Here is a 24,798-nt window from a genome sequence, read left to right on the forward strand (position 1 = left end):
AAAAGAGCACTCGTCCCACATCAGCTGGACGGCGGAGGTTCAGTACAGTCAGGGGAAGGCAGTTGAAATACAACCGTGCGCAAAGACAATAAACCTCCGCAAACCTCTCCGCGCCTTCCTCTTCAGTGCGCATCAGAAAACACTTCATATTGACACACTTGTTCTCCGTAACGGGTGAAAATGACCCGTATCTCAGTAAAGAGGCTTCTGCTCCTGCTATGCATCGGGGGATCCGTCCACTGTATGCCTCAGTCTGCAGGGAAAAATAAAAGACATGTGCAGGAACAAGCCCGTCTGGACCCGGTCTACGAGGAAGCCAGGAGTTTAGCAATCCATGAAAGTAAGTTCACCAGCTTATTTAGTTAGGGGGAAAGGTCACACTTTATTTTAAGCTCCATTTCTCACTATTTACTGCCTACTAACTATTCAGCTACTAAGTAAACCCTAATTCGCTGCTTATTAAGTTTAGGTATGGGGTAGGATTAAAGGATGTTAATATATAGCCATGCAGAATAATGCATTAACCTATGCTTTATAAGTACTAATAAACAGTTAATATACGAGTAAAACGCATGTTAGTCATTAGGGAGAATTGGTCTTTAAAAGCATATCTGTATATTTATATATCATAAATAAGATCACTGTACAAGAGACGTGTTCTGTATAGGAAAACATATGCTAAGTGTGTCTTTTTAACTTCAGGTGGCTGCAGCGACAACGGCCGATTTTATAGGAAGAACGATCAGTGGGAGCGTCAATACATGGACAGCACTCTCGTCTGCACTTGTGAGGGGGCTACAGGCGTCAAGTGTAAATCCAAACCTGCAGGTGAACGTTTTTATCATTCAGACCTTTTTATTCTGAGCTTTGATGCATTAAGATTATGTTTCAAGTAGTACATTTATGATTTTCGTGAGTGCGCAAGAATGCGCAATTACGCACATAGTTATATGCGCGATGAACGAGTTGTTAGGTTATCATCTGTTTAATATGAAGCTTTACTTAAGTTATGCATTTGTAGTATGATGTAGATGCAGAGACATATCGTATATTTTTTCATTTTTTTTTTTTTTTTTACATCTGCAGCCGAGGAGACGTGCTATGACAAATTCAATGCGCGCTCGTACCGAGTCGGACAGACTTACGAGCGGCCGAAGGATGGCATGATATGGGACTGTACCTGCATTGGGTCCGGCAAAGGCAAAATTAGTTGCACAATCGCAAGTAAGTCCAAAAACCGGGAAAAAATAAACTGTAAGTTTTTTTTTTTTTTTTTTAAACTAAATCATCCGTTTTTTCTTGTTTACAGATCGCTGCCATGAAGGAGGAAATTCTTACAGAATCGGAGACACCTGGACACGACCACACGACACTGGAGACTACATGCTTGAATGCGTGTGCCTTGGCAATGGAAAGGGAGAGTGGACTTGTAAACCAGTTGGTGAGTCAGTGTTTACCTGTACATTTGTTTTTGTAAAGAGTTTGCAGACTATTTCTGTAAATCTGAATAAATAGTCAAGCTGTTTGCTAATAGGAATATTTAAGGAATATTTTATTATGAAATAAATGTAGTTAATTTTAATTTCCTTGGAAGGGTATTTATTTTTTTATTTAAATGGCATGTAAATTCAGCTATTATTTGTTTGTTGGTTGCATAAGAGTTGTATAAAAAGTGAAAATGAAAAAAAAAAAAAAAAACTTTCTCAGATCCCAGTGCTCTTTGGATGAGGGATAGTTCAACTCATAAAGATTATGCAAAACCAAGGTACTCTAGGATAAGTAAAAAGTTTTAAATTTCTCATGTCTGTAATGTTAAAAATGTATTACCACTTCATAAGGGTATAAAAAACAAGTATGCTTAAGTACTTCTATATTTTTTAACTTTTGTGACCCTGGACCACAAAACCAGTCATAGGGTCACTTTTTTGAAACTGAGATTTAAACATAATCAGCTGAATAAACAAGCTTTGTTTGAATAAATAAGGCAGAGATACAACTATTTGAAAATCTGGAATCAAAATACTGAGAAAATCACCTTTAAAGTTGTCAAATGAAGTTCTTAGCAATGCATATTACTACATATTTACAGTAGGAAATTTACAAAATATCTTCATGGAACATGATCTTTACTTAACATCCTAATGATTTTTGGCATAAAAGAAAAATCTGTAATTTTGACCCATACAGTGCACTGTAATTTTGGCTATTGCTACAAATATACCCATGCTACTTACGACTGGTTTTGTGGTCCAGGGTCATAATTAATCACATGACATGATCACATGACTTGGCTTGTTTATTGGTTTCTTGTTTGGTTGTGTGTATATGCCCACTAAGATGAAATTGCATGTGCCTCTTTTTGGAAATTTGACATGCTTGCATACCACACCCAAGTGGAAAGAACAAGATGCTAAATTTACTGTATCTTCACAGCGGAGCGTTGTTATGATGACTCGCTAGGATCTTCATATGTGGTTGGTCAGACATGGCAGAAACCCTATCAAGGCTGGATGATAGTAGACTGCACCTGTTTGGGAGAGGGCAATGGACGCATCACCTGCACCTCCAGAAGTAAGAATTGTTTTCAATATTGCATGTCTTCAACATCAGTAAGAAGTGTCTTTTTGATGTGGTTGTTGCTCAGTGGACGCCTACTTCTTCTCCAAAGCACAGCATTTTTCCATGTCTATTTAGTTATTTGCATGACACACCCTTATTACATAATTACCAATGAGCTCTGCAGAGAAGCAAGCTTCCTACAGTTGGATAGGAGCATGCACATGGAAAATTACAGCATGACTTTCCAGCGCTATTGATGTTGAAGTCTTGCAGTGAAAGGAAGTGGAGTGGGTGAACAAACACTATTAAGATCACCTTCTCTGCTTGGAAAGTGTCAGAAAACACTCCATCAGAGTCATAAAGACAGCCTACTGAAGTGTGATGTTGTGGAGGTGTTTCCCAAACAACCTTGTGCCAAGCAAAAAAAAAAAAGTGGGAGAATATGAATGTATCTTATAGGCTGTTCTATGTTTGTTATGTGCCATTTGTCACCTTTAACTGTTTCATTGTCTTTTCCAGACCGCTGTAATGACGAGGATACCAGAACCTCATACCGTATTGGTGAGACTTGGACCAAAACTGACACCAGTGGAAACACTCTGCAGTGTCTTTGCACAGGCAACGGTCGTGGAGAATGGAAGTGTGACAGACACGCTGCTTCTCATTCAACACTCGCCATTGGTACGTGTACAAAATCTGCTGTCGGATGGATGGAAAAGCGTAATTGCATTATTTAAATTCCAATTCTCCATGCTTTTGTGCACACACTAAAGCCAATGAAAGGTGCAGCATTTGTGAAATTGTAGGCCAGATTTGCCTACTGTAGGTGATATGTTGCATAAGTGTGTAACAGCCCAGATGTTTATTACATAAACCAAACCAAACCTATTGGAATATCTGTTGTAACAAATCTGAAAGGATACCAATAGGAATTCCAAGGAATGACATATAGCATAAAACAAAATTTAAATCCTAAAGCACATAGATCCTAAGTAACCAATAAATTGCTTGTCTTTTAAATATAATAGTCAAAAAAGTTTTATAGGAATTGTCACCCAATGTGACTGATTTTAAACTTTATTAAAAATTCCAATTGGAATTCCTTTGGAATTTTTATTCCTACTGGAATAAAAGCTTTTGCTATAAGCTTCAACAGCTCATTTCTGTTGTCTTTTTGACCAGGTTCTGGGTCTACCATGACTCACAGAGTTTTACCAGTGATAAACCAAGTCGATGTCCTGACTGATCTTCTCGAAGAGGGCAACTGTAAAACTGATTCTGGTGTGTACTATTCCAATGGCATGAGCTGGATCAGAAGTCAGGGAAGCAAGGAGATGCTGTGCACTTGCATTGGAGGAGGAATCAGCTGCGAGGAGCAAGGTGACCTTTACCTATTTCAATTACATTTAGGAATTCAGAAATATTTTGAACCATGGCCTTGTTGAGCCTTGAAAGTCATGTCACTGATTGGTTTAAGTTGTCTCTTACCCATTTGTAGTTCTTTTTTTCTACTACTTCTGTGCATAAAAAGGCAAAAACATTTGCATTTATGCATTTGCCAGATGCTTGATCCTTTAATTGCATTACATTTCTAATGATCAAAACACACCTGGTGCCATTAATAATGTTGTCCTCCCCTTGATTTATGCAGACGGACAGTCCTTTGTTTACGGTGGCAACTCCGGTGGGCAGCAATGTGTGTTCCCATTTGTTTTTAGTGGGAACACCCACTATTCCTGCATCTCTGAAGGCCGAAATGATGGGCAGCTTTGGTGCAGTACTACATCTGACTATGACAGCGACGGCATGTACTCATTCTGTACACGAAAGAACCGTAAGTGCATCTCAAAGCCCCTCTCTTTATGTCCCTTGAATACAGCAACTTAAACCAGCAAATTGCCCAGTTTATGTTAGTTTCGACCAACATAGTCACACTGCATAGGTGGCCAAGGAGGTAAAGCCTTTGCAAAAACCAACATACAACATTTTTTGGTATTTCAGAACTTGTGACGACTCGTGGAGGAAACTCTAATGGTGCTCTGTGCCAGTTTCCCTTCAAGTATAATGGACGCAACTACACCGACTGCACATCTGACGGCCGTCGTGACAGCATGAAGTGGTGCGGTACCACTACTGACTATGATGGAGATCGTAAATACGGATTCTGTCCCATGGCTGGTGAGCATGTTTAATTGTTTTAGGTTAAATTTTCTCCTTTCAGAAACTGCAAAGCCATTCTCTTACAGCAGTAATGGCTTTGATATTTCCTCTATAGATACACAGTGGAAATACACAAAAAAATTGCACATTGAAACTTTGAGTACACTGTTAAATCTAAAAGATTTCAGCACATTGCTGCATAAAGATCACTTTTATCCAATTACAATACATTTATACAGTTTGCACGCACTCATTGTGTCAGTAGGAGTATAACTGTGTGTTGCTATCTGTTTAAATTATTGGTTCTTTTTAATGCATTCAGTTGAAGTTGTGTTTTATAGATGGTAATAGATATTTTGGCCTTAATTGGTCATTTATGTGCTCAGGCTGTGACACTCAGTGCCCTGCAAATGAGTTCCCGAGATGTATTTAAGAGCCATTAAGGGCGTTGGAGTTTTTAAGGCATGTAATAGGGTACTGATTTGTGGCTCTGCCGACTGGATCTATGGGGTCCGCCCTTGTCAGGGTTTTAAGCCTGGCACCGATCCAGACCACACATAGTTCCTGGCTAAGTTCCAGGGAGAATGAGCTCAGAATGGACATGGAACATTACCGTCCATTCAGAATAGACCTGCTTGTTGTAAGTATTTAGCTGGTTTTTATGCAATTATAATTTCCTTTATTTCATATTATTCCAGCTCATGAGGAAGTCTGCACCGTTAATGATGTCATGTACCGTGTTGGTGACGAGTGGGATAAACGTCATGACACGCTTGGGCACATGATGCGCTGCACGTGCCAGGGCAATGGACGTGGAGAGTGGAACTGCATTTCCCACACTCAGCTCAGAGGTCATTAGATGTTCTCAAATACACTTATCTTACAACTATATCACTGATTTAAAAAAAAAAAAGTTCTGGATGTAACAATACATAGTAAATTATGAATATAGTAAATAAAAAAATACATGAAATATATATAATATACTATAAATCTTTTATTTACACTACTGGGGTTGGTAACATTTTTTAAGTTTCATATGCTCATTTATTGACTGAATTTATTTATTTGATCAAAAATGCAATTACAAAAAAAATATTATTACAGTTATTACTGTTTTCTATTTAAATATATTTTACATTTTAATTTATTCCTGTGATGTAAAGCTGAATTTTCAGCATCGTTACTCCAGTCTTCATTGTCACATGATGCTGATTTGCTGCTTAAGAAATATTTCTATTTCACTGTTGAAAATGATTGTGCTGCTTAATATTTATTGGAATCCCTGATGCATTTTTTTTAAGATTCTTTGATACATAGTTCAAAAGAACAGCATTTTTTTTTGTTTGAAATAATATTCTTTATTGGAATTAAGACTGTAAAGCCTTTACTGTCACTTTCTTAGGCAAGTAGCCTCAGCTTGTGTCTAAAACTATGTAGATTCTGCCTACAAATTAAAAGTATAGATGATCCACATCTCCCAAAGTGTGCATAGATCTCCCTTTTTATCAGTTGTAGTCATCATAAAGTTGCTCAAAAAATTCTTCTTCCTATTTCAGACCAGTGCGTTGTGAATGGCCAGACATATGATGTTAACGAGACCTTCGATAAGCGTCATGACCAGGGCTACATGATGAACTGCACATGCTTTGGACAAGGTCGTGGTCGCTGGAAGTGTGATGCCATCGGTAAGCTGGCGCTCTCTAATTTTGCTGCTATGTTTAGTCTTTTGTTGTTTTCTTTTTCTAACCTTTTTCCCAAAATGTCAGAACTTTCCTTTATATGTTTAGCAAGAATAGCACGTTTCCTTCGATTCAAATCGAACAGACTTGACTTAAACAATAGTTTATGTAAACATATCTGAGTTAAGTCTATTTTTACTTTGTCTACACAAACAATTTTCTTTTACTTTAGACCAGTGCCAGGAACCTGAGACTAAGGTGTTCTACCAGATTGGCGAGACATGGAATAAGGTCATTCAAGGCGTCCCGTATAGATGTTCCTGCTATGGTAACGGCATTGGAGAACTGGCCTGTGAGCCTCTGCAGTCTACTGGTAAGAGATCTCACATTCGAAAAAGACCTAGATAACAGAACTAAGGCAAGAAACAGGACATCTGTTGATGCTGACAGTCACTTTCCCGCAATACCCTCTTTTATCTTGACTAATGGTTGACTATGCATGTTTGTTTTCCTTTTGAAAGTCTCAAATGGTCCCACTGAAGGATTTCTCGTCTGTCGTTTACTAACAACAACGTCTTTAGCATATGTAAATGTCTACCTCCTTCTAACCTCTCCACAGGGGGATCATTTGAAGTTAGCCAGATGGGACAGGTGTTTATGTTTATTTATTTTTTCTTCAATGGATTTAGCTAAAGATCCAGGCTGTTCTTTTATTTATAACAAAAGTAGATAGAGTGAATGGAGCTGTCAAGCTTTAAAAAGTACCACGTTTTTCCCTAAAAAATCCTGCCTTTGAGCACCACTGTGTTAGAACCCTCTGAAAATGTTATTTTTGTCTATGGTTACGGCACAACTGTGCAAAATACCAAATGTGATTCTCAAATACATCTATTGCTTTTAATACCAAGGTCTGCTGTTCATTTGCAATTCTGAGCAACCAAATGGCCTGTAGTGCTGTTTGTTAGCTGTTGGCCTTTTTTGAGGAAAGTGTGAGCTGTATTTTTACGACCTTCACAGAACCAAAAAAAGAACAGCCACATTATGTACTCAGACCATCTGTAAATGATTGTCTTTAGCGCTGTATTTCGAAGGTCGCGTTTTTGAAGGGCCACTGTGAATTTGTATCTGGGTTACCATCTTACCATTTTGTGTAGTTTTGGTTTGACACCGCAAAGGCTGATATATTTTCTGCCAGAGGTGAAGGGGACATTAGAATTGTTCAAAATGACCTCACTGCCTTGAATTGCATGCAGCTGTTAACCAAACTCTGTGAAGGCATGGGGATAATAAAGGGTAAAGTGGGTGCAGAATGTTAGGGCCGGGTGTGATTTTTAACACAGCACCCATGCAGTCATCCTTCGGACTGTTTAACTGCCTTATTTGACAAACTGGGGTAATTTTGCTCCATCTTCAGACATCTGGCCAGACAACAGATTCTCAACCGTCTTATCCAAACTTTTAATACAAAACAGACTGTTTTCAGAGACTTCTCTCCTTTCCTTGCTTTCCTTTTCTTTAGAGTGAGTTTATCACCTGTTGATACTGTTGCAGAGTAAATGGCCTTTACAGTATGAAACTATCTAAACAGTCAAGTTAACAATCATTAATTTTTATCATCCTTCTCAAAAGCTCCTGTTCGGGTCATCATCACAGAAGCTGGTAATCAGCCGAATTCACATCCCATCCAATGGAATGCACCCCAGTCTGCCCACATTACGCAATATATCCTCAAGTGGAGAGTCGTAAGTCTTTGTGTTTTGTACTCTCATTTTTTGAGGATTTTCAGAGCTGGGATTTAATGCTGATATAGCGACAATTTATTTAAGAAAGAGTACAAAAGCATCGATTTGAATCAGGATTCCTGGAACGAAAGACATTTTGTCCTTTTAGTGAATGTTTGTGTACCTCTTTGGGCAAGGGATGATCGCCTATGCTAAAAGCACTGGATGAGATTTCATCACGGACAAACAAGCCACAGTCCTTGAACTTAAAAACACACATTTACTCTTTACTCTGATTCGATGAAACATGGACTTTAGTGGAAAGTTGCAAAATTGTGCATTTAACGAAAAGAAAGAGGCTTTTTAGAATTTTTTCCTGCCAGGGGCGTTTTAAATTGCAATTTGTCTGAAGCTATGTTTGGACAATATTTTATTTTTGCATGCCAACGTACTTTCAAAAACAACCATACACTTTCAGTTTTCTTCAGTAATTCAGTAATTCTGAATGTCAACCTTTCACAAACGTGCCTTTATCATAATACTGTGTAACGTGTTCCTTTTACAGAAAAACACACGTACACCCTGGAAGGAGGTGACCATTCCTGGGCACATCAACTCGCACACCATTTCAGGCCTTAAACCAGGTTTGACCTATGAAGGTCAGCTGATCAGCATTCTACGCTACGGACCAAGAGAGGTCACTCGCTTTGACTTCACCACTACATATGGCTCTTGTACGTAGATTTTTATCTTTTTATTATGCTAAATAAGGAATTTCAAATACCTTGCTATTGACATAAAACACATGAAAACTCATCCAGCATATTTCCATTTCTGCAGTGGAAAAAGCAGAGGGTGAGACCACCCAGCCCCCACGAATAGTGGACACCTCAGAGTCCGTTACCGAAATCACCTCCAGCAGCTTTGTCATCTCCTGGGTGTCTGCATCTGAGACAGTGTCTGGATTTAGAGTGCAATATGAACTCTCTGAGGAAGGAGCCCAACAAAATGTGATTGGTAAGCATTGTAGGAGACATGCAACTTGTTGAAAAATGAATAGGAGAAAAGGTAATGCTCAAATTGACAGCAGTGAAAATACTTGAAAATACATTTTCTTGTCCAATTAGAATAAATTCGAATTTGAAAGTGACTTTGTACAAATTTATTTCATAATTACCCTTTTTTCCACAGACCTCCCAAGAACAGCTACATCAGTGAACATTCAAGATCTTCTGCCTGGCCGTAGGTACAACGTCCAAGTTTTTGAAGTCAATCCAGAAGGAGATAAAAATCTCATCCTGACAACCACTCAGACCACCGGTAGGATATCCATCACTGTGCCAGAATTAATTTTTTGAGAACATTTAACAGCCATGAATATTTCCAACCAGGCTTGAATTAGATGTTTTCGCAAGTTCATTACAAAAGAAAATTCCTTGCATTGCATTGCACATTCAAATTAATCATGTATCTATTCACAGCACCTGATGCTCCAACCAACCATGAGGTCTCAAATGTACAGGAGACGTCCATCATGATCAGATGGTCCAAACCCCAAGCACCTATAACTGGTGAGAAACATTTGCGTACCAACATTCATGCATTAAAATTGTCTTCAAAAGTTGCATTTTACTACATCTGCAGATGACTGTGGAATCGGTATTAACAATTTATCATCTAATGTGTGTACGCAGGCTATCGTGTGGTGTACACACCCACGGTCGAGGGCAGCAGTACTGAACTCATCCTCCCTGAAACTCAAACATTTGTGACACTGGGTGACCTTCGACCTGGCCTGTCATACAATGTCAGTATTTACTCAGTGGAAGACAACATGGAGAGTCAACCTTTGGTCCTGCAGGTCAGCACCGCTGGAGAGCAACAGCCTGGTAAGAGTTCAGAAGATCCATTTTAGGATCCATTTATTGGACAGCACCTTCCCACTTTATTTTTATAGCTTATGCTGCATCTCTTGTATTCTGTTAGTTCAAATTCGTATTCTTACCTCTGCTTGTATCAAAACTTAGTATTTATGTCTGTACTGGAGTTCAAACAACTTTATTCAGAGGCTTTTACTCACTTTTCCTCCCCAAGTTTCTCATTCACGTGTAAAGATGTCTGCCAGTTCTCTGCTTCTTCACAATGAGAGCTGAGTCTAGCAAATGGCTGAGCGGGGAGATTTAGTGCTCTCTCAGAGCCAATACAACCTTATAAGGATGGACTGGGAAGTTTTGAGTGTCGTTCTGTTCTCTCTTGCCAGCTGAGGTCTTTTTACCAAACATACAGTTCCTTATTAACTTTTTCCTCCTTGGTGTGATTTTGCTTTTCTCTCTTGAAGCTAATAGAGTACTCTTTTTGAACTCTACAAAAGCACAAAGTGATGATACAGACATTTCCGATTTTATAAATATTTAGTAGAAACTTATCAAACCAAGCATTACTCTTTCTTTTGATTTTATGGTTAGGGATTTGAACAGAACAGGCTTGCCCTAGCTTGTGTTTACATAATCATTCCTACCTCCCCTTGTAGTAGAAGGGAAGATTGTAATTTTGCTTTACATCACATTAACAGAGGAGGTCCAAGCTCCCACAGACCTGCAGTTTTATGAAGTTACCGATGTCAAGATCACCATCACCTGGACTGGTCCTCCTAATGAGGTCTCAGGATACCGTGTAACCTTTGCACCCGTAAGCACAGATGGCCGGGCCCAGAGACCCCTTCAGCTTCCTGTGATGCAGAATGCTTATGCTGAGCTCACGCACCTGCAACCTGGCACGCTCTACCGCTTCCATATCTATGCCGTCAACAGAGGAGTGGAGAGCGAACCTTTGATTGGGGAGAAATCTACAAGTAGGTGACATTCATGCTGTTCATCTGACAAAAGATTATACGTACCATCTTGATCAACTTCTCACTACATTTCTTTCTCAGAGCCTGATGTCCCTACCGACCTGCGGTTCACTGATATCACTGATGACAGCGCTCTGGTCATCTGGTCTGTACCCAGAGCTCAAGTCACTGGTTATCGCCTCTTCATCAGTACGGGAAGCTCCAGCCCCAAACAGCTGAGGATTCCCGGCCGTGACTCTCAATACAAGCTCACCGATCTTCAGCCCGACACAGAGTACTTAGTCACTCTACACTCAGAGCAAGGAAACACGCTCAGCGAGGGAGTCACCGATGCCTTCAGAACATGTGTGTAGCCCCTCTACCTTTTTTTCTGAGGTTTCTTCAAGGTGCCTATTTTGACCCCCCATCCCCTTTTTTGCTTTTGTTCTTCAGCTCAGCCAACAGGTAATGCTCCTCGATTCACCACAGAGGTCACTGATACAGCCATCATTGTTACCTGGATCCCATTACCACGATACAGCTACAGGGTATAAACACTGTATTTACAATTTGTTGGTTGCCACATTATCAGTTTGTTTTGTAAAACAGGTGAAAATAACGAAGCAATATTGTTATACATTGGATGGCACATTGTAGATTTTGCGTATTGTTCTCAGGAGTTGTTGGAAATGCATCACCTTTCTTTAAGTGTTTCCATTCTCCGCTGAAAAAAAGTCTAAGTTGCCTATGCATTTCTAGAAAAAGACTCCATGACTTAAGAACATGTGTCCTTCTCTCAGATGTCTGTGAGGCCCAGCCAAGGTGGTGAGGCTCCCAGAGATGTGACCTCTGGAGATGGCACTATTTACATTTCTGGTCTGACTCCAGGACTGGAGTATACCTACAACTTGCAACCCTTGTTCAATGGCCGAAAGCATGGCAAACCTATCACAAACAAAGTTGTGACATGTAAGTTACTGATGAGTCTAATTCAAGTAAATCTGACATTGTCTGAAAGCTTTTAAGGTTTTAGAACTACAAAGACAAGAGACTTCTAGGCTATAAATTGGATACATACATTTTCTAATGTTGAATTTCATTCCTCCTTGCTCGGTCACATTAGCTCTATCCCCACCAACTGACCTGAATGTGGTGTCTAACCCTGTCACCGGTGAACTCAATGTTAGATGGACCAGCACCAAAAGTCCAGGTAAATATTGACTGTACACCCACTCCCTATCCTTGTTCACCCTTTCTTTGAAGCATGCTGGTGGACCTTGGCTATTTGAGTAGGCTGTGTGTGTATGTGACCATTTCAAATATTCAAGTTAATTTCGTCCCACTATGGGAATGATCTGTTCTTCCAGTCATCTGTTTATTGCTCCCTGTTTATTTATCTTTTTAATTCTAACTCTTAGCATGTATTTTTATCCCTTGTTAATCATGCTGTTACTAAAAAATGTAAACCATAGTTTACTGGTCATCATGGTATTCTTTGAAGAAACTTATATACATAACATTGTGGTATATGAATATGGTAATTAGGTGGTATTACCATCTTTCATCCGTATCACTGTCGCAATACTGTACTAAGTGCCCATTTCAATTTTTTTATGCTTGCAATATCTCCTTTATCCTCTCAGACATCACTGGCTACAGAGTGACATGCACACCAACCAATGGACAGCGTGGAAATACTCTAGAAGAGTTTGTTCGAGGGCATGAAACCTCATGTACCCTTGAGAACCTCAGTCCTGGCGTTGAATACAATGTCAGTGTCTACACTATCAAAAACCACCTGGAGAGTGAGCCTGTCTCAACCACCGTTACGCAAGGTAAGACCCCATTTATAGTCAATAAATAAAGGTAAGTTCAAGCCATGCTCTGCTGGATCAAAACCACCATATCTGATCCAGAGAATCACCTAATTATGGATTCGCAGATTTAGAAATTCATCCTCTCAAGACACCAAGTCAACAAAAATGTCAATTGCTTTTTTAAAGCATATCTGTATTATGGACTGTTGATCACAAGTATGCTTCTGAAACATCAAAAGTGAAGTCAACAAGTCTATTAGTGGTGATAACTCATGGCTCACAACTCATAGGGCTCCAGTTTTCAGCCCAAACCTCAGTCTCCACCCTCGAGCTATATCTAATACACCACATAATCCTGCTTCTGCTGGATGCTACTGATCACGTGCGCCCTGCAAAGATCCGCAAAGATCCACAAAGACTGCATTTAATACATTGGAATATTAACTTTTATCAAGTAATTCATTAACTTTTAAATCAAGTAATTTCTTCTTTCCATTAAGTCTTCGGTGTTTAATCAATTAATTGTGCATCATGAAAATAATTGTGTAATTCTCAACAAGCATGGCTGTTTTACTTTTGGTTTTAAATGTTTGAAAATATCTATTGAATTTAATAGATGCTAGATATTTTGAAGCTTGATACTTTCTCTAATTTAATTTCTAATTTTGTAGTGTGACTAATTCAAATCAAAAGCTTGTTTAATTTCCATTTTTGTGTGCATGTCTTCTGATGATTAATTAGCTATTAGCATTTGTTAGCACTGATGGCATGAGTACAGTAATTTGCTGCTTGTCCTAATTAGTCATTGTCATTGCTTCTGTGTGTCTTGTCTTTTCTCTCCCTTTCCCATAAATACAACTTTGTAAACCAATTAAAGATGTGCCCAAGGTGGGTGATCTCAGCTTTGTTGATTTCACGGACACCACAATCGGAATTAGGTGGACCCCGGTAAATTACCCGGCAGTTTCTGGATACCATATCAGGGTTGTTACGGCCGGCCAGAATTTTCCTATTTTGGAGGACGTGGTGAACTCCTCCGTCAGCTATTATACCATTCGTGGACTGGAGCCAGGCATCAATTATGACATCAGTGTGTCCACCATTACAGACGAGGCGGAGAGTGTGCCCTCGGTGATCACACAGCAAACCCAAAATGGTGAATTATCCTAGGTTTCTTATTACATTTCAGAGGGCGGGGATAAAAGAAGAGGGAAAGGAATGGACATAAATGAGAGGCTCAGACCCTCATCCCTCAAACACCATTCGCTCAAGCCACTTCATTTCATTACCTCCTTGTCCAGCTAGCCAAGATTAACCAAACTCGGTGCAGCTTTTTGAAACAATCATCTGCTTACATCATAATATTATTGCATTTCTAGGTGTATGTTTGTATTTGCATTTGTGGGGAATGCACTACTATAACTTGCACTTGGTGGGGTATCACATTGTATTTATTGTATTCCTGTTTCATGTTAATAAGAAAACTTTTGACTTCATCTCTTCTTGTTTAGCTGTTCCTGCCCCCACAAACCTGAACTTTGGTGAGGTGGGCGCAGACACCATGCGTGTGTCATGGACTCCCCCTTCTGTTCAGCCATCTGAAATTAGTCGCTTTGTCATCCGCTACCATCCCACAAAAAATGATGATGACACTCAGGAACTCAATATAGGAAGTGCCATCAATAACTTCGTCCTTCAGAGTAAGGGTTTACTGCTGCGTTTATTTAAAGTTCTTTATTTCACCTATGTGTGTCTTACAGTCTAAACACACTGATATTTCTCGATTCAGACTTGCTGCCAAATACGGAGTATCTGGTAAAAGTAGTGTGCGTGTATGACGACAGAGAGAGTGAACCTGTTACTGGTACTCAGAAAACAAGTACGTATTTGGATATAAGAATTGGTGTTTAATTGTTTTCTAACCACTCCCTGTTCTGCTCCATCAGTTCCTCCATTTGATTTTGTTCTCATTATCCACACAGAATTGGACTCCCCAACAAATCTGGACTTCTCTGATGTCTCCACCAACTCATTTACCGTGCACTGGATGGCTCCACGTGCCGTCATTACAGGTTACCGCCTACGCTATCAACCAACCAGTGGTGGGCGTGCAAAGGACGAGAGACTTCCCCCAACAAGAAATTACTTCACACTGGTGAACCTGGCCCCAGAGACAGAGTACACTGTCTATATTTATGCTGTCAGTGGCAATAAAGAAAGCCTACCACTTACTGGAACTCAAGCAACTGGTAAGAAGAAAGATGGGGAAAAAGATTTATTTAGTCATCTTTGTGAGGTATAGTGATGCAACTCTTGTTTCTTCCTGTAGTCTCTGATGCTCCCACTGACCTGGCCGTGACGTCCTCCACTCCCACTAGCATCACCATCTCCTGGGATGCCCCAGCAGTCACTGTACGCTACTACAAGATCACACATGGAGAATCAGGTATGATGAAGTGTTTAAGTGGAGTTGTGTTCCATTGCTACAACTTGAACTGATTCCATTTCATTGATTCCTAGGCGAAAGAGATGTACCCAGAGAGTTCACTGTTCCAGGAACACAATCCACTGCCACCATCCAGGGCCTGCGTCCAGACACCGAATACACCATCACGCTGTATGCTGTGACTGGCAGAGGGGACAGCCCAGCCTCCAGCACACCAGTCATCATCACACACAGGACTGCTGGTGGAAGTAAGCACTCATACTCAAGATATCTGTATCTATTAAAACAGGGGTCACCAGGCTCAGTCCAGGGGGTCCGGTGTCCTGCAGAGTTTAGCTCCAACCTTAAATAAACACACCTGAACCAGCTAATCAAGTTCTTACTAGGTATGCTTGAAACTTCCAAGCAGGTGTGTTGAGGCAAGTCAGAGCTAAACTCTGCAGAACACCGGTCCTCCAGGACTAAGTTTGGTGACCCTAGTATTAGTGTACTGACCTTTAGCTTACCACAAATTTCTTGTGATTGTAATTGTTTTTTTCCATTCTCAGGTGTTCCATCCCCATCAGATTTAGATGTTACTGATATCCAAGACAATGCCTTGACTGTCCGCTGGAGCCCAGCTAGAGGTCCAATCACAGGCTACAGAGTAACAGGGACACCCAAGGATGGGCAAGGTCCTACATTCTCTGAGCTGGTTGGCCCTGGTAAGTCCTGGTTTTTATTACTACTCATAATTTAGAAGTTAATTTGGAATAACTGGTTCAGTACTTGGACTTGATGCAATAACTATTCTGTTTCTATCTTTTCAGAACGTACAGAAATGACTATCCGTGGTTTGGTCCCCACGGTGGAATACACAATTAATGTGATTGCTCTCAGCCAAGAAGGAGAGAGCGCCCCAGTGGTCCAGAAAGCTAAAACAGGTTGGTGGTTTTTAAATTTGGAGTTAAGGACTTGCTCAATAATTGAATTTATTGCTGTTTCTTACGGGGCTTGAGCCAGCAGCTTTCCAGTTAACACCTTCCAACTCTCCTTCCAACTCTCTAGCCGAATTGCAGCATCCAAGAGATCTGACCTTCTCTGATGTGGACTCAACCTCCATGCTTGTGACATGGGATGTTCCACATGTTCCAGGAGTGACCTCCTACAGGGTTCTGTACTCTAGTCCAGAGGAGGGAGAAAGGGAATACCAACCAGCCATAAGTGGTCGTGATAAGAGTGTGGTTCTCCAAGGTCTGCGCCCAGGAACCACATACAACGTTAAAGTCATTCCCATGAAAGGACGTACCGCAGTCCGTACTCTGGAGGGCATTCAGCAAACTACTTATGAGGAGTCTCAGCCCACTGGTATGACCTCTCCGAATTCAACTTAGCTTTTCAAGGTAGTCAATTAGACAATAAGGATGAGTCCCTGTGCTGATTCATGTCCCTTTTCCTTTCCCAGCTGTTCCTGCTCCCACCGAGATAGATTTCCGCGACATTAGTCCGTCTTCTTTTGTCGTGACATGGCAGGCACCCAATGCCAGACTTTCTGGCTATCGTGTGGTGGTATCACCAAAGAATCATTATGCCCAACCCAAAGAAATGAATGTTGCACCAGACTCCACACAAGTCTTAGTGCCCGGGCTCATGGTAAGAGGTCAACCTTCTTGCAATTTACAAATACATTAAAAAAGTTGAATCAGGACTTGGCCATCTCTAGCCTTAATGTCTGTTGTTTACTGCCAGGTGGCCACCGCTTATGAAGTTCATGTCTATGCACTGAGAGGTTTAGAAAAAAGTTCTCCTCTCACTGGAGAGTGCACCACCGCTGAAAGTAAGTGGGTTACCCATATATTGCATTGTGTAGAGTGATTTTTAGTAGTTTCTCTGTATTAAATCGAAACTATAATGTCATTGACTCTGCAGATATAACCCCTCCTCGCCGAGTCCGTATCACTGATGTGAAAGACACTTCATTCACTCTCAGTTGGCGTGTTGTAAATAATGAGCCAATGACAGGTTTCCTTATTGAAGCCACACCCAAAACTGGAGATTACCCCACCTTCAGGCAGACTATTCCTGCTGAAAGCCGTACCTACGTTGTCACTGGTAAGTTACTGTACAGTTTATAAATTATTACTCCAGGGAATCTGTTTCAACATTAATGGTTACTGTTTGCTCAAAAATGGTGTCGTGAACTTTCATGGTATTTATATTGTATTCAGAGTTACTTCAAAGAGTACCACTGTATTACCATCACAGTAGTGTCTAAAATCTATGGGGTTATCATGGTAGATTACTGTAAATGTTGCATCCTGGTTGATCTGGGTAAACACATAAATTGCCATTTTTTTAAACCATGTTGGGAGTATTGCTGCTTACTGAAAAAAAATTATTCCGTGCCTCAGGTTTGCAGCCAAGCGTCATGTATGTGGTCAACATGTACACACTAAATGGAAATACTCGGAGCCCTCCTTTCACAATGACGGTGACCACAGGTACAACTAAGCAAATCTGCCCATGTGTAAAAAGTGATACACTGTATTAATGCTAATCTAAAACTAAACAGTATGACCTTAAACTTTATTTTTTCTTACATTGTCACAGCTCGGCCAGCTGTTCAGCCTCCAACTAACCTCCAATTCACCTCGCTGACCCCCAGTTCCATGTCCTTCACCTGGCAACCCCCTCCAACACACTTTACAGGATATTACATCACTTATGAAGAATCAGGTGGCTCACCTCATGAGCTTACACCACGCCCTACTGCTGGCCAGAATTACGCTACCATCACTGGTAAGACCCAGAACACCAGACGTGGTATACATAGATGTTGGTAAATTAGGCTTGTGAAATAAAATTTATAATGCACTGTGTGACCATATTATGATATTTCAATAACAGGTCTGAAACCAGGCACACAATACACGATAAAGATCTTTGCCCTGCTGAATAACCACAGAAGCACACCACTGGTTGGCACAGCCACAACTCGTAAGTATTTTCTCAAATAAAAACAGATGTTGAACACGAGTCAATTTAAATAAAAATGTCAGATTCATGGATAAATGTAAATACAGAATGTTAAAGCACATAATGAGACATAAAGTGTACTCCCTTATGCTTTACTGCTGAACAGTACAAGCTAGCATGCAATTGCAAGCATGCAATTGAAATAAAGCACATTTTGCTAAACTAGCCTACACTGATTTTTATAAAAGCTTGATGCTGGCTTGCATTTCACAAGTACACTTGGCTAAGCCACAGATTTTCTTAGATTGCTTAGCTTTTTAATGATGAATTTCACTCAGAATTGAAAAGCAAAATGGGAGTAAAATGCTTTTAATGTTGCTTAATTGATGCATCAAGCTGGCTGGCTAGAGCTCAGCACTACATTGTTTAATTTATTCAAACTAAATGTCACCTTATTGGAATACTATGATCAAAACCTTTGGTAAGTGCTTAAAGGGCTGGTCCAGACTTTCACCAATGTTTTCACTCTGAGGAGAAGTGAATTCTTGGACTGAATCTTACATCATATCCAAACCAAACGTGATGCACATAATCCTCAATGTTTAATTATAAAACATTGGTGAATTTTGAGAGAATTCTTGGACCAACTTCTCTTTAAAATGATATCAGCAGGTACTGTCGTTACTTGACCGATTCATTATGCTTCATTATGCCTTACTGGCTGGCAGATGCGACTGTGGCTGCCTCTTTACTTGCTGCTTTGCTTTTAACACCTTTTTCCTGCCAGAGCTGACCTCTGATCTGCCCAGTCTGCCCCACCGCGGTGGCCCAGACAAGCTGGATGTGCCTGAACCTGACAACAGAGTTCATACAGTGGGTCCCACTGGGCCTGACTCGCCTGATGCACACGGCCAGCACGTGGAGTACACAGAATACAATAATCAGCCAAGTCAACCCAACAAAGGCTATGAGCCTCATCATCGTCACACAGTCCCTCAACCTAACCAACCCCGACCCCAGCCTTATGTGCCTCAAGTTGGGGAGACCTTAGTCTACATCCCCAAGGTTGGACCCGATGGGGGTCGTGTGCCTCGCATTATTCAGGTTAGTGAGAGGCCTGGCGATGGCAATCTTTTTGGTTTTCCAGAAGACAAGACCGGACAACCACAGGAGGCCCAGACCCAGACCACCATCTCATGGCAGCCCTACCAGCAGAGTTCTGCTTACCTAGTGTCCTGCCACCCCGTTACCCATCCAAATGAGAAGATGTTCCAGGTGAGGACCTAGAAAGGATGTACAGAAAATCTTAGATGGAACGCAAAAGAAAAAGGTCTTAAAACGTCCTTTTTGTTTTGCAGATGCGCGTCCCAGGAACAACCACAAGCGCCACCCTGATCGGTCTCACCTCTGGTGCCTCTTATAATGTCATTGTGGAGGCCTTGAAGGGAGCCCTCAAACACAAAATTTTGGAGGAAATGGTCACCGCTGGAAACACAGGTCAAGGATCAATGAACTCGAAGTTTCAAAAATGCACATGCTTATGATGCTTATCCTAATGATTCTTTATTCTGTTCCCATACAGTTACAGGAGACGGTTCATCTAGCAAGGACTCTTGTTATGACACCTTTACAGCCACATACCATGATGTTGGAGCGGAATGGGAGCGTATGTCTGAGACTGGCTTCAAACTCTGGTGCAAATGTCTTGGCTTAGGAAGTGGACATTTCAGATGTGACTCTTCCAGTGAGTAACTTAGAGATCAAATGGTGGATTTTATCCTGTAGACCAGGGGTGCTCAAACTCAGTCCTGGAAGGCTGATGACCTGCAGAGTTTAGCTCCAACCCCAGTTAGACACACCTGAATCAGCTAATCAAGCTATTACTAGGCATACTAGAAATTTTCCAGCAGGCATGTTCAAGCTAAACTCTGCAGGATACCATCCCTCGAGGACCAAGTTTGGGCACCCCTGCTGTAGATGATCCTGTATGAGTGTATCTACTCTAAATACCACTTTTTACACAGAATGGTGTCACGACAGTGGAAACAACTACCGCATTGGTGAAAAATGGGAGCGACGGGCAGAAAACGGTCACTTGATGAGCTGCTCTTGCTTGGGCAATGGCAAAGGAGAGTTCAAGTGCGAACCACGTAAGTGCTTTCTCTTAACAGCCACTGTATAATCAAGTTTCTTCCAATCAGTGGAATTAAAATTCTTGCATTTCGTTATAGATGAGTCCATATGTTATGATGATGGAAAGATGTACCAGGTTGGAAACCAGTGGCAGAAGGAATACTTGGGTGCCATCTGCACTTGCACATGTTATGGAGGACAGCAGGTAAGACCAGAATTTGACAAAATATAGAAAGAAAAATTCAAAAGAGTTAGAAAAGAGTTTTTTAAATGTTTAAATGCTGCTCCTCAGGGTTGGCGCTGTGAGAACTGCAGAAGGCCTGGTGCTGAGATAAGCTCTGACCTGCTGAAGCCCGTCCGCTTAAACACTGGCCAAAGGGTGGTAAGTATCAGCCTTCAATCTTGCCAGCATTTCAAATGGCAGATATGCAGATAAATACTTCTTTTCAATATATAACATATTCCTCTTTGTTCTTCCAGAACATTCAGTGCCCCATCGAATGTCTCCGACCTGAGCTTCTTGCAGATGCTGTAGCCAATGCCAAAACCGGAGAGTAAAATCGTTTCTGGCCAAACTCCACCATGCCCTCTTTATGCATCATTTCATTCGGGACATGTAATAAAGATGTGATGTTTAATGAGAACATACTAATCACATACTGCCTTAAAACCGCCCTGTTTGTCACCACATCTCCACTGCCGTCCAGCTGCTGCTTTACAGCAGCTGTTGTGATGCCATAGCAACAGCTGCATTTATTCACAGCCTTTTATTGGCTGTTGGTTGGTTGAGGAATTTGAATGGCTTTTAAATTTTTGTTTGCTAGTGTTTTATACATCAATTTAAAAACGTATTGCAATATTAAAACGAGATTTCTTATTGCAGTCTACATAATACCAAAACTATAACAGGAAAGTGCACTTTCTCTGTTGATACGTGAAGAGACTTTTTTTTTTTTAATATACAGCTTTCTAATCAATTACATCTTTAAAAAAAACTACCTTACCATTATTGTCAGAGGATTTCAGTCTTTATTAATTGACGTAAGGGCAAATATAAGACAAAGTAGTAAAAACAAGCACTGTTGTATAAGAATGTTAGAGCACCACTGGGGGTACAATGAGGTACCAAAAGAAATCAAGTCTCAGTTGTCTTTTATATAATTTTCTTTTCTTTAACACGGCTCATTGATTATTAGAGTCAGCACTGTTTATAGATTGATACAAATTTTAATTTTCTAAATTCTTTGACTATTTATCCCCTTCATTCAGAAGTGTTTGGATTGTATAGAATGTTATTTTTGATTGTCATTGTTCTACTGTCTACACCAGTTCTTGCTACTGTTGAATCCATTTTTTGATATATTGCAAGACTCATGACATTGTATTTATAAAATGTCGCTCAAAACAAATTCTTTTGGAACCAGGTTCTGAAGTAAACCTTGCAAGAAACATGTCAACAAATGCAAATAAACTCTTGATGGAATCTATGACAAACTATTATATGTGGTTTGTGTTTTTATTTGTAATGCTGATGGACACAAAAGGCAGCACAATGGAATGTATCAGGAAGTGTACAGACAATTTCACATTGCAAATGTTTCACACAGAAATTATGCAATGAAAAGATATAAATTAATAGTAGTGGATCATATTCTAAGCTTATCAGTGTTAAAGAAGGCATGTAAGAAGAATTTAACTATTCAGCCACAAAAATGTCACTTGGCTCTTGGCTTTCGGACTCAAGTACTACTGAGTTATTGTCAAAATGGACAGACTAGCTTTTAGGCTATGTTATGAAATATGGACAGCAACTTGAAATTACAGTACAAGATGGTCATCTAAAAAGAAAGAAACCTTAAACTTTCATAAACAGTGAAACTAGCTGGATATTTGTGTTCAACTGGATGTTTTATAATGCTTTTCAGTGATGGAAGAGACGGATCTTGGTGTGCACCAGGGTAATACCCAGCTCATTGCAGGCGTTGATGACCACCTCATCCGCAGTAGAGCCAGAGGGGGCGGCAATATACTCCACACCGCTCTAAAACCAGAAACAATAAATTAGTCACTTTTATATGCCATTCATATAGCTTCTTAAAGGAGAAGTCCACTTCCAGAACAAAAATTGACAGATAAAGATGTCATCCAAGATGTTCATGTGTTTCTTTCTTTAGCTGTAAAGAAATTATGTTTTTTGTTTTTGCGGGAAACATTTCAGAATTTTTCTCCATATAATGGACTGATATGGTGCCCCGATTTTGGACTTCCAAAATGCAGTTTAAATGCGGCTTCAAACTATCTCAAATGTGGTTGTAAACGATCCCAGCCGAGCAATCAGGGTCTTGTCTGATTGTTTCATTAGATTTTTTAAGTGTCAAATGCTCATCTTGTCTCGCTCTGCCTGAACAGTTTTTTCCTGGTTCTTAACAGTTAGGGAACGTCGAAAAATTCCCATCTCATGTTCTCCCTCAACTTCAAAATCGTCTTACATATCTGTTTCACCTTTTTTGTTAAAGGTGTTTGACCTTCTTTGCATGTTCACTTTGCAAAGACTGGGTCGGTACTTCTGCAGTGATGCAGGATGATTTTGAAATCATTTTTGAAGTTGAGGGAGAAAACATAATTTTTTGACATACCCTAACTGTCTTGAACCAAAATACAGAAAGATCAGGGACAGCAAGACAAGATGATCGTTTGAGATTAAAAAGTATTTAAATTGTTTTTTTTTTTTTTTAAATGAAAATTTTTCGCTAGATAAGACCCTTCTTCCTCGGTTGGGATTGTTTACAACCGCATTTGGAATTGCTTGAAGCCGCATTTAAACTGCATTTTGGAAGTTCAAAATCGGGGCACCATATCAGTCCATTATATGAGAAAAATCCTGAAATGTTTCCCTCAAAAAACAATTTCTTGACGGCTGAAGAAAGAAAGACATGAGCATCTTGGATGACAAGGGGGTGAGTGCATTTTCTGTAAATTTTTTTTCTGGAAGTGGACTTCTCCTTTAAGACGCATTTGTAATGTACAGCAACAAGCAAATTTTATTAGGTGTATACAACTGTGCATAAAACATGAATAATGTCTTAAACTTGATAACACTAGGAGAGGGTGTTTACCCGTTTGGCACGGTCGACATTGTCCCGGAAGGGGAAGAAAGCATCAGAACTGAGGGCCACAGCCTGCAGAGAACTGATCCAGTTCTTCTTCTCAACCTCTGACAGAGTCTCAGGAACCTCCTCAAACAGACCCTTCCAAACCTCCATATCTGGACCCTGACGTAAAAATATTCAAAATCATCAAGAAAAACTCCACGGCCCACTAATCTTATATCGCCCAAAGCTTTACATGAAATAACACATTGCAACATTTTTCAGTTAAGCACTTTTTCACCCAAAATTACGTAATTTTGTTATAGCTGCAGAGAGAAATTGACACGTCATGATTTTCCAAATGCATCGCGATTCTCAGCTTAATTTTTAACAGCAGATGCCACTCTAATCCAGTTTTTAGCTCACACAGAAAAGCGCTTGTGCGTGACAAGATTAATGTAAAGACAGCCCATTGCAAACACCCTTGTAATTTGCTTCAACCTTTTTGAACTTTATGAATGATTATTTTAGGTTCAAGTGTGTGTGTAAGGAATTGGAAGCAAGTAGTACAGCTATTTTTTAGCATGCAGTGCCATCTGCTGTTAAAAACTAAGCTCAGAATTGATTAAAGAGAGAATCGCGTCGCATTCAGAAAATCTCAGAATCCATGCAGAGCCATTTCTAGAGTCGCCATGTATCGATTTATTTTCCCAGCCCTAATGTTTAGATTTAATTTGGATTTTAGAGTGAAATAAGTCAGGCAGTTGACAGTTTTCATGAGATTCACCCAAAAATATTACACTTTAATGATCCCAAATATCAAAAAAATGACCAAATCAACACCACGTTTGCACAGCATGTCCTCAAAGGATATAAAAACAGAAAATGTGGATAATTCATTAAAAGCACTGTAGCTTTTGGAATTAGTTTAGTATGTTTTTGGCTGGTGTAGATCATTTGAAAAACATTCTCCTAGCCAAATATTCACCAAGCTAATTAGCCAAATACATTCCTCTATGACTGGTGCAAATAAGTTTTTGGATGTAATACCTCTCCAATTGTTCCGCTGACATACTGATCAATGGCATTAGCCATCTCTGCACGCTTAACTCCGCTGCGGAATTTCATATTGAGCACTCGTGGATGATGCCTGAGCCACCAGTTATCAGCCTTGTCTCCTGCCAGCCGAGTGCAGTGGATACGAGACTGCTGCCCAGCGCCGATGCCGATCACCTAACAAACATACAAATCACACAATGATGCGTTTCGGCATTTAAAGTAAATGAAAATTCGTTCTTAAAGTTTGGTTACCTGACCATCCTTTGCATAACACACAGAGTTGGACTGAGTGTATTTCACTGCGATAGTGGCTACAATGAGGTCTCGCAGGGCACTCTCAGAGAGCT

The 24,798-nt window shown here is 40.2% G+C and overlaps 2 protein-coding genes across 5 annotated transcripts in view; one reads left to right on the forward strand and one right to left on the reverse strand.

Moving 5' to 3' along the window:
* fn1b (fibronectin 1b) lies at positions 1-21,800 on the forward strand. 4 transcript variants are annotated; one of them, XM_051110965.1, is made up of 46 exons: positions 1-340; positions 703-828; positions 1,087-1,224; positions 1,310-1,441; positions 2,434-2,571; positions 3,079-3,240; positions 3,742-3,939; positions 4,211-4,393; positions 4,561-4,737; positions 5,418-5,570; positions 6,279-6,407; positions 6,634-6,774; positions 8,031-8,143; positions 8,688-8,856; positions 8,963-9,139; positions 9,314-9,442; positions 9,604-9,693; positions 9,817-10,011; positions 10,695-10,973; positions 11,055-11,318; positions 11,406-11,500; positions 11,753-11,921; positions 12,076-12,162; positions 12,596-12,787; positions 13,647-13,925; positions 14,281-14,469; positions 14,559-14,648; positions 14,752-15,018; positions 15,099-15,215; positions 15,290-15,463; positions 15,764-15,919; positions 16,025-16,138; positions 16,263-16,562; positions 16,660-16,847; positions 16,944-17,031; positions 17,124-17,306; positions 17,606-17,695; positions 17,805-17,993; positions 18,102-18,191; positions 18,958-19,445; positions 19,529-19,667; positions 19,753-19,914; positions 20,195-20,320; positions 20,402-20,508; positions 20,596-20,685; positions 20,784-21,800. In XM_051110965.1, exons 1-46 carry the CDS (start codon positions 181-183, stop codon positions 20,859-20,861), a joined length of 7,500 nt encoding a protein of 2,499 aa, XP_050966922.1. In that variant the 5' UTR covers positions 1-180; the 3' UTR covers positions 20,862-21,800. The 4 variants fall into 4 exon arrangements, with proteins under 4 accessions (XP_050966922.1, XP_050966939.1, XP_050966931.1 ...); XM_051110982.1 differs by having other exon boundaries at positions 19,318-19,445; XM_051110974.1 differs by lacking the exon at positions 13,647-13,925 and having other exon boundaries at positions 2-340.
* Positions 21,107-24,798, reverse strand: part of atic (5-aminoimidazole-4-carboxamide ribonucleotide formyltransferase/IMP cyclohydrolase) — a 9,543-nt gene continuing 5,851 nt past the window's right edge. The window contains exons 12-15 of the mRNA XM_051111046.1: positions 24,704-24,796; positions 24,443-24,625; positions 23,420-23,575; positions 21,107-22,344 (exon numbers count right to left, since the gene is read on the reverse strand). Of these exons, the coding sequence (XP_050967003.1) occupies positions 22,225-22,344; positions 23,420-23,575; positions 24,443-24,625; positions 24,704-24,796 (552 nt within the window). The 3' untranslated portion in view covers positions 21,107-22,224. The remainder of the gene's footprint in view (positions 22,345-23,419; positions 23,576-24,442; positions 24,626-24,703; positions 24,797-24,798) is intronic.

This window comes from Labeo rohita, chromosome 1 (assembly GCF_022985175.1).
Source record: "Labeo rohita strain BAU-BD-2019 chromosome 1, IGBB_LRoh.1.0, whole genome shotgun sequence".
Taxonomy (NCBI): Eukaryota; Metazoa; Chordata; class Actinopteri; order Cypriniformes; family Cyprinidae; genus Labeo; species Labeo rohita.

What these genes read in the sequence shown, in the direction of transcription:
- fn1b (XM_051110965.1), top strand. Translation starts at nt 181, where the DNA reads ATGACCCGTATCTCAGTAAAGAGGCTTCTGCTCCTGCTATGCATCGGG. An exon ending in CTCTGAGCTGGTTGGCCCTG is followed by an intron (nt 15,920 to 16,024) that starts GTAAGTCCTGGT and finishes CTATCTTTTCAG; the next exon opens with AACGTACAGAAATGACTATC. An exon ending in GGTTGGCACAGCCACAACTC is followed by an intron (nt 18,192 to 18,957) that starts GTAAGTATTTTC and finishes TTTTCCTGCCAG; the next exon opens with AGCTGACCTCTGATCTGCCC.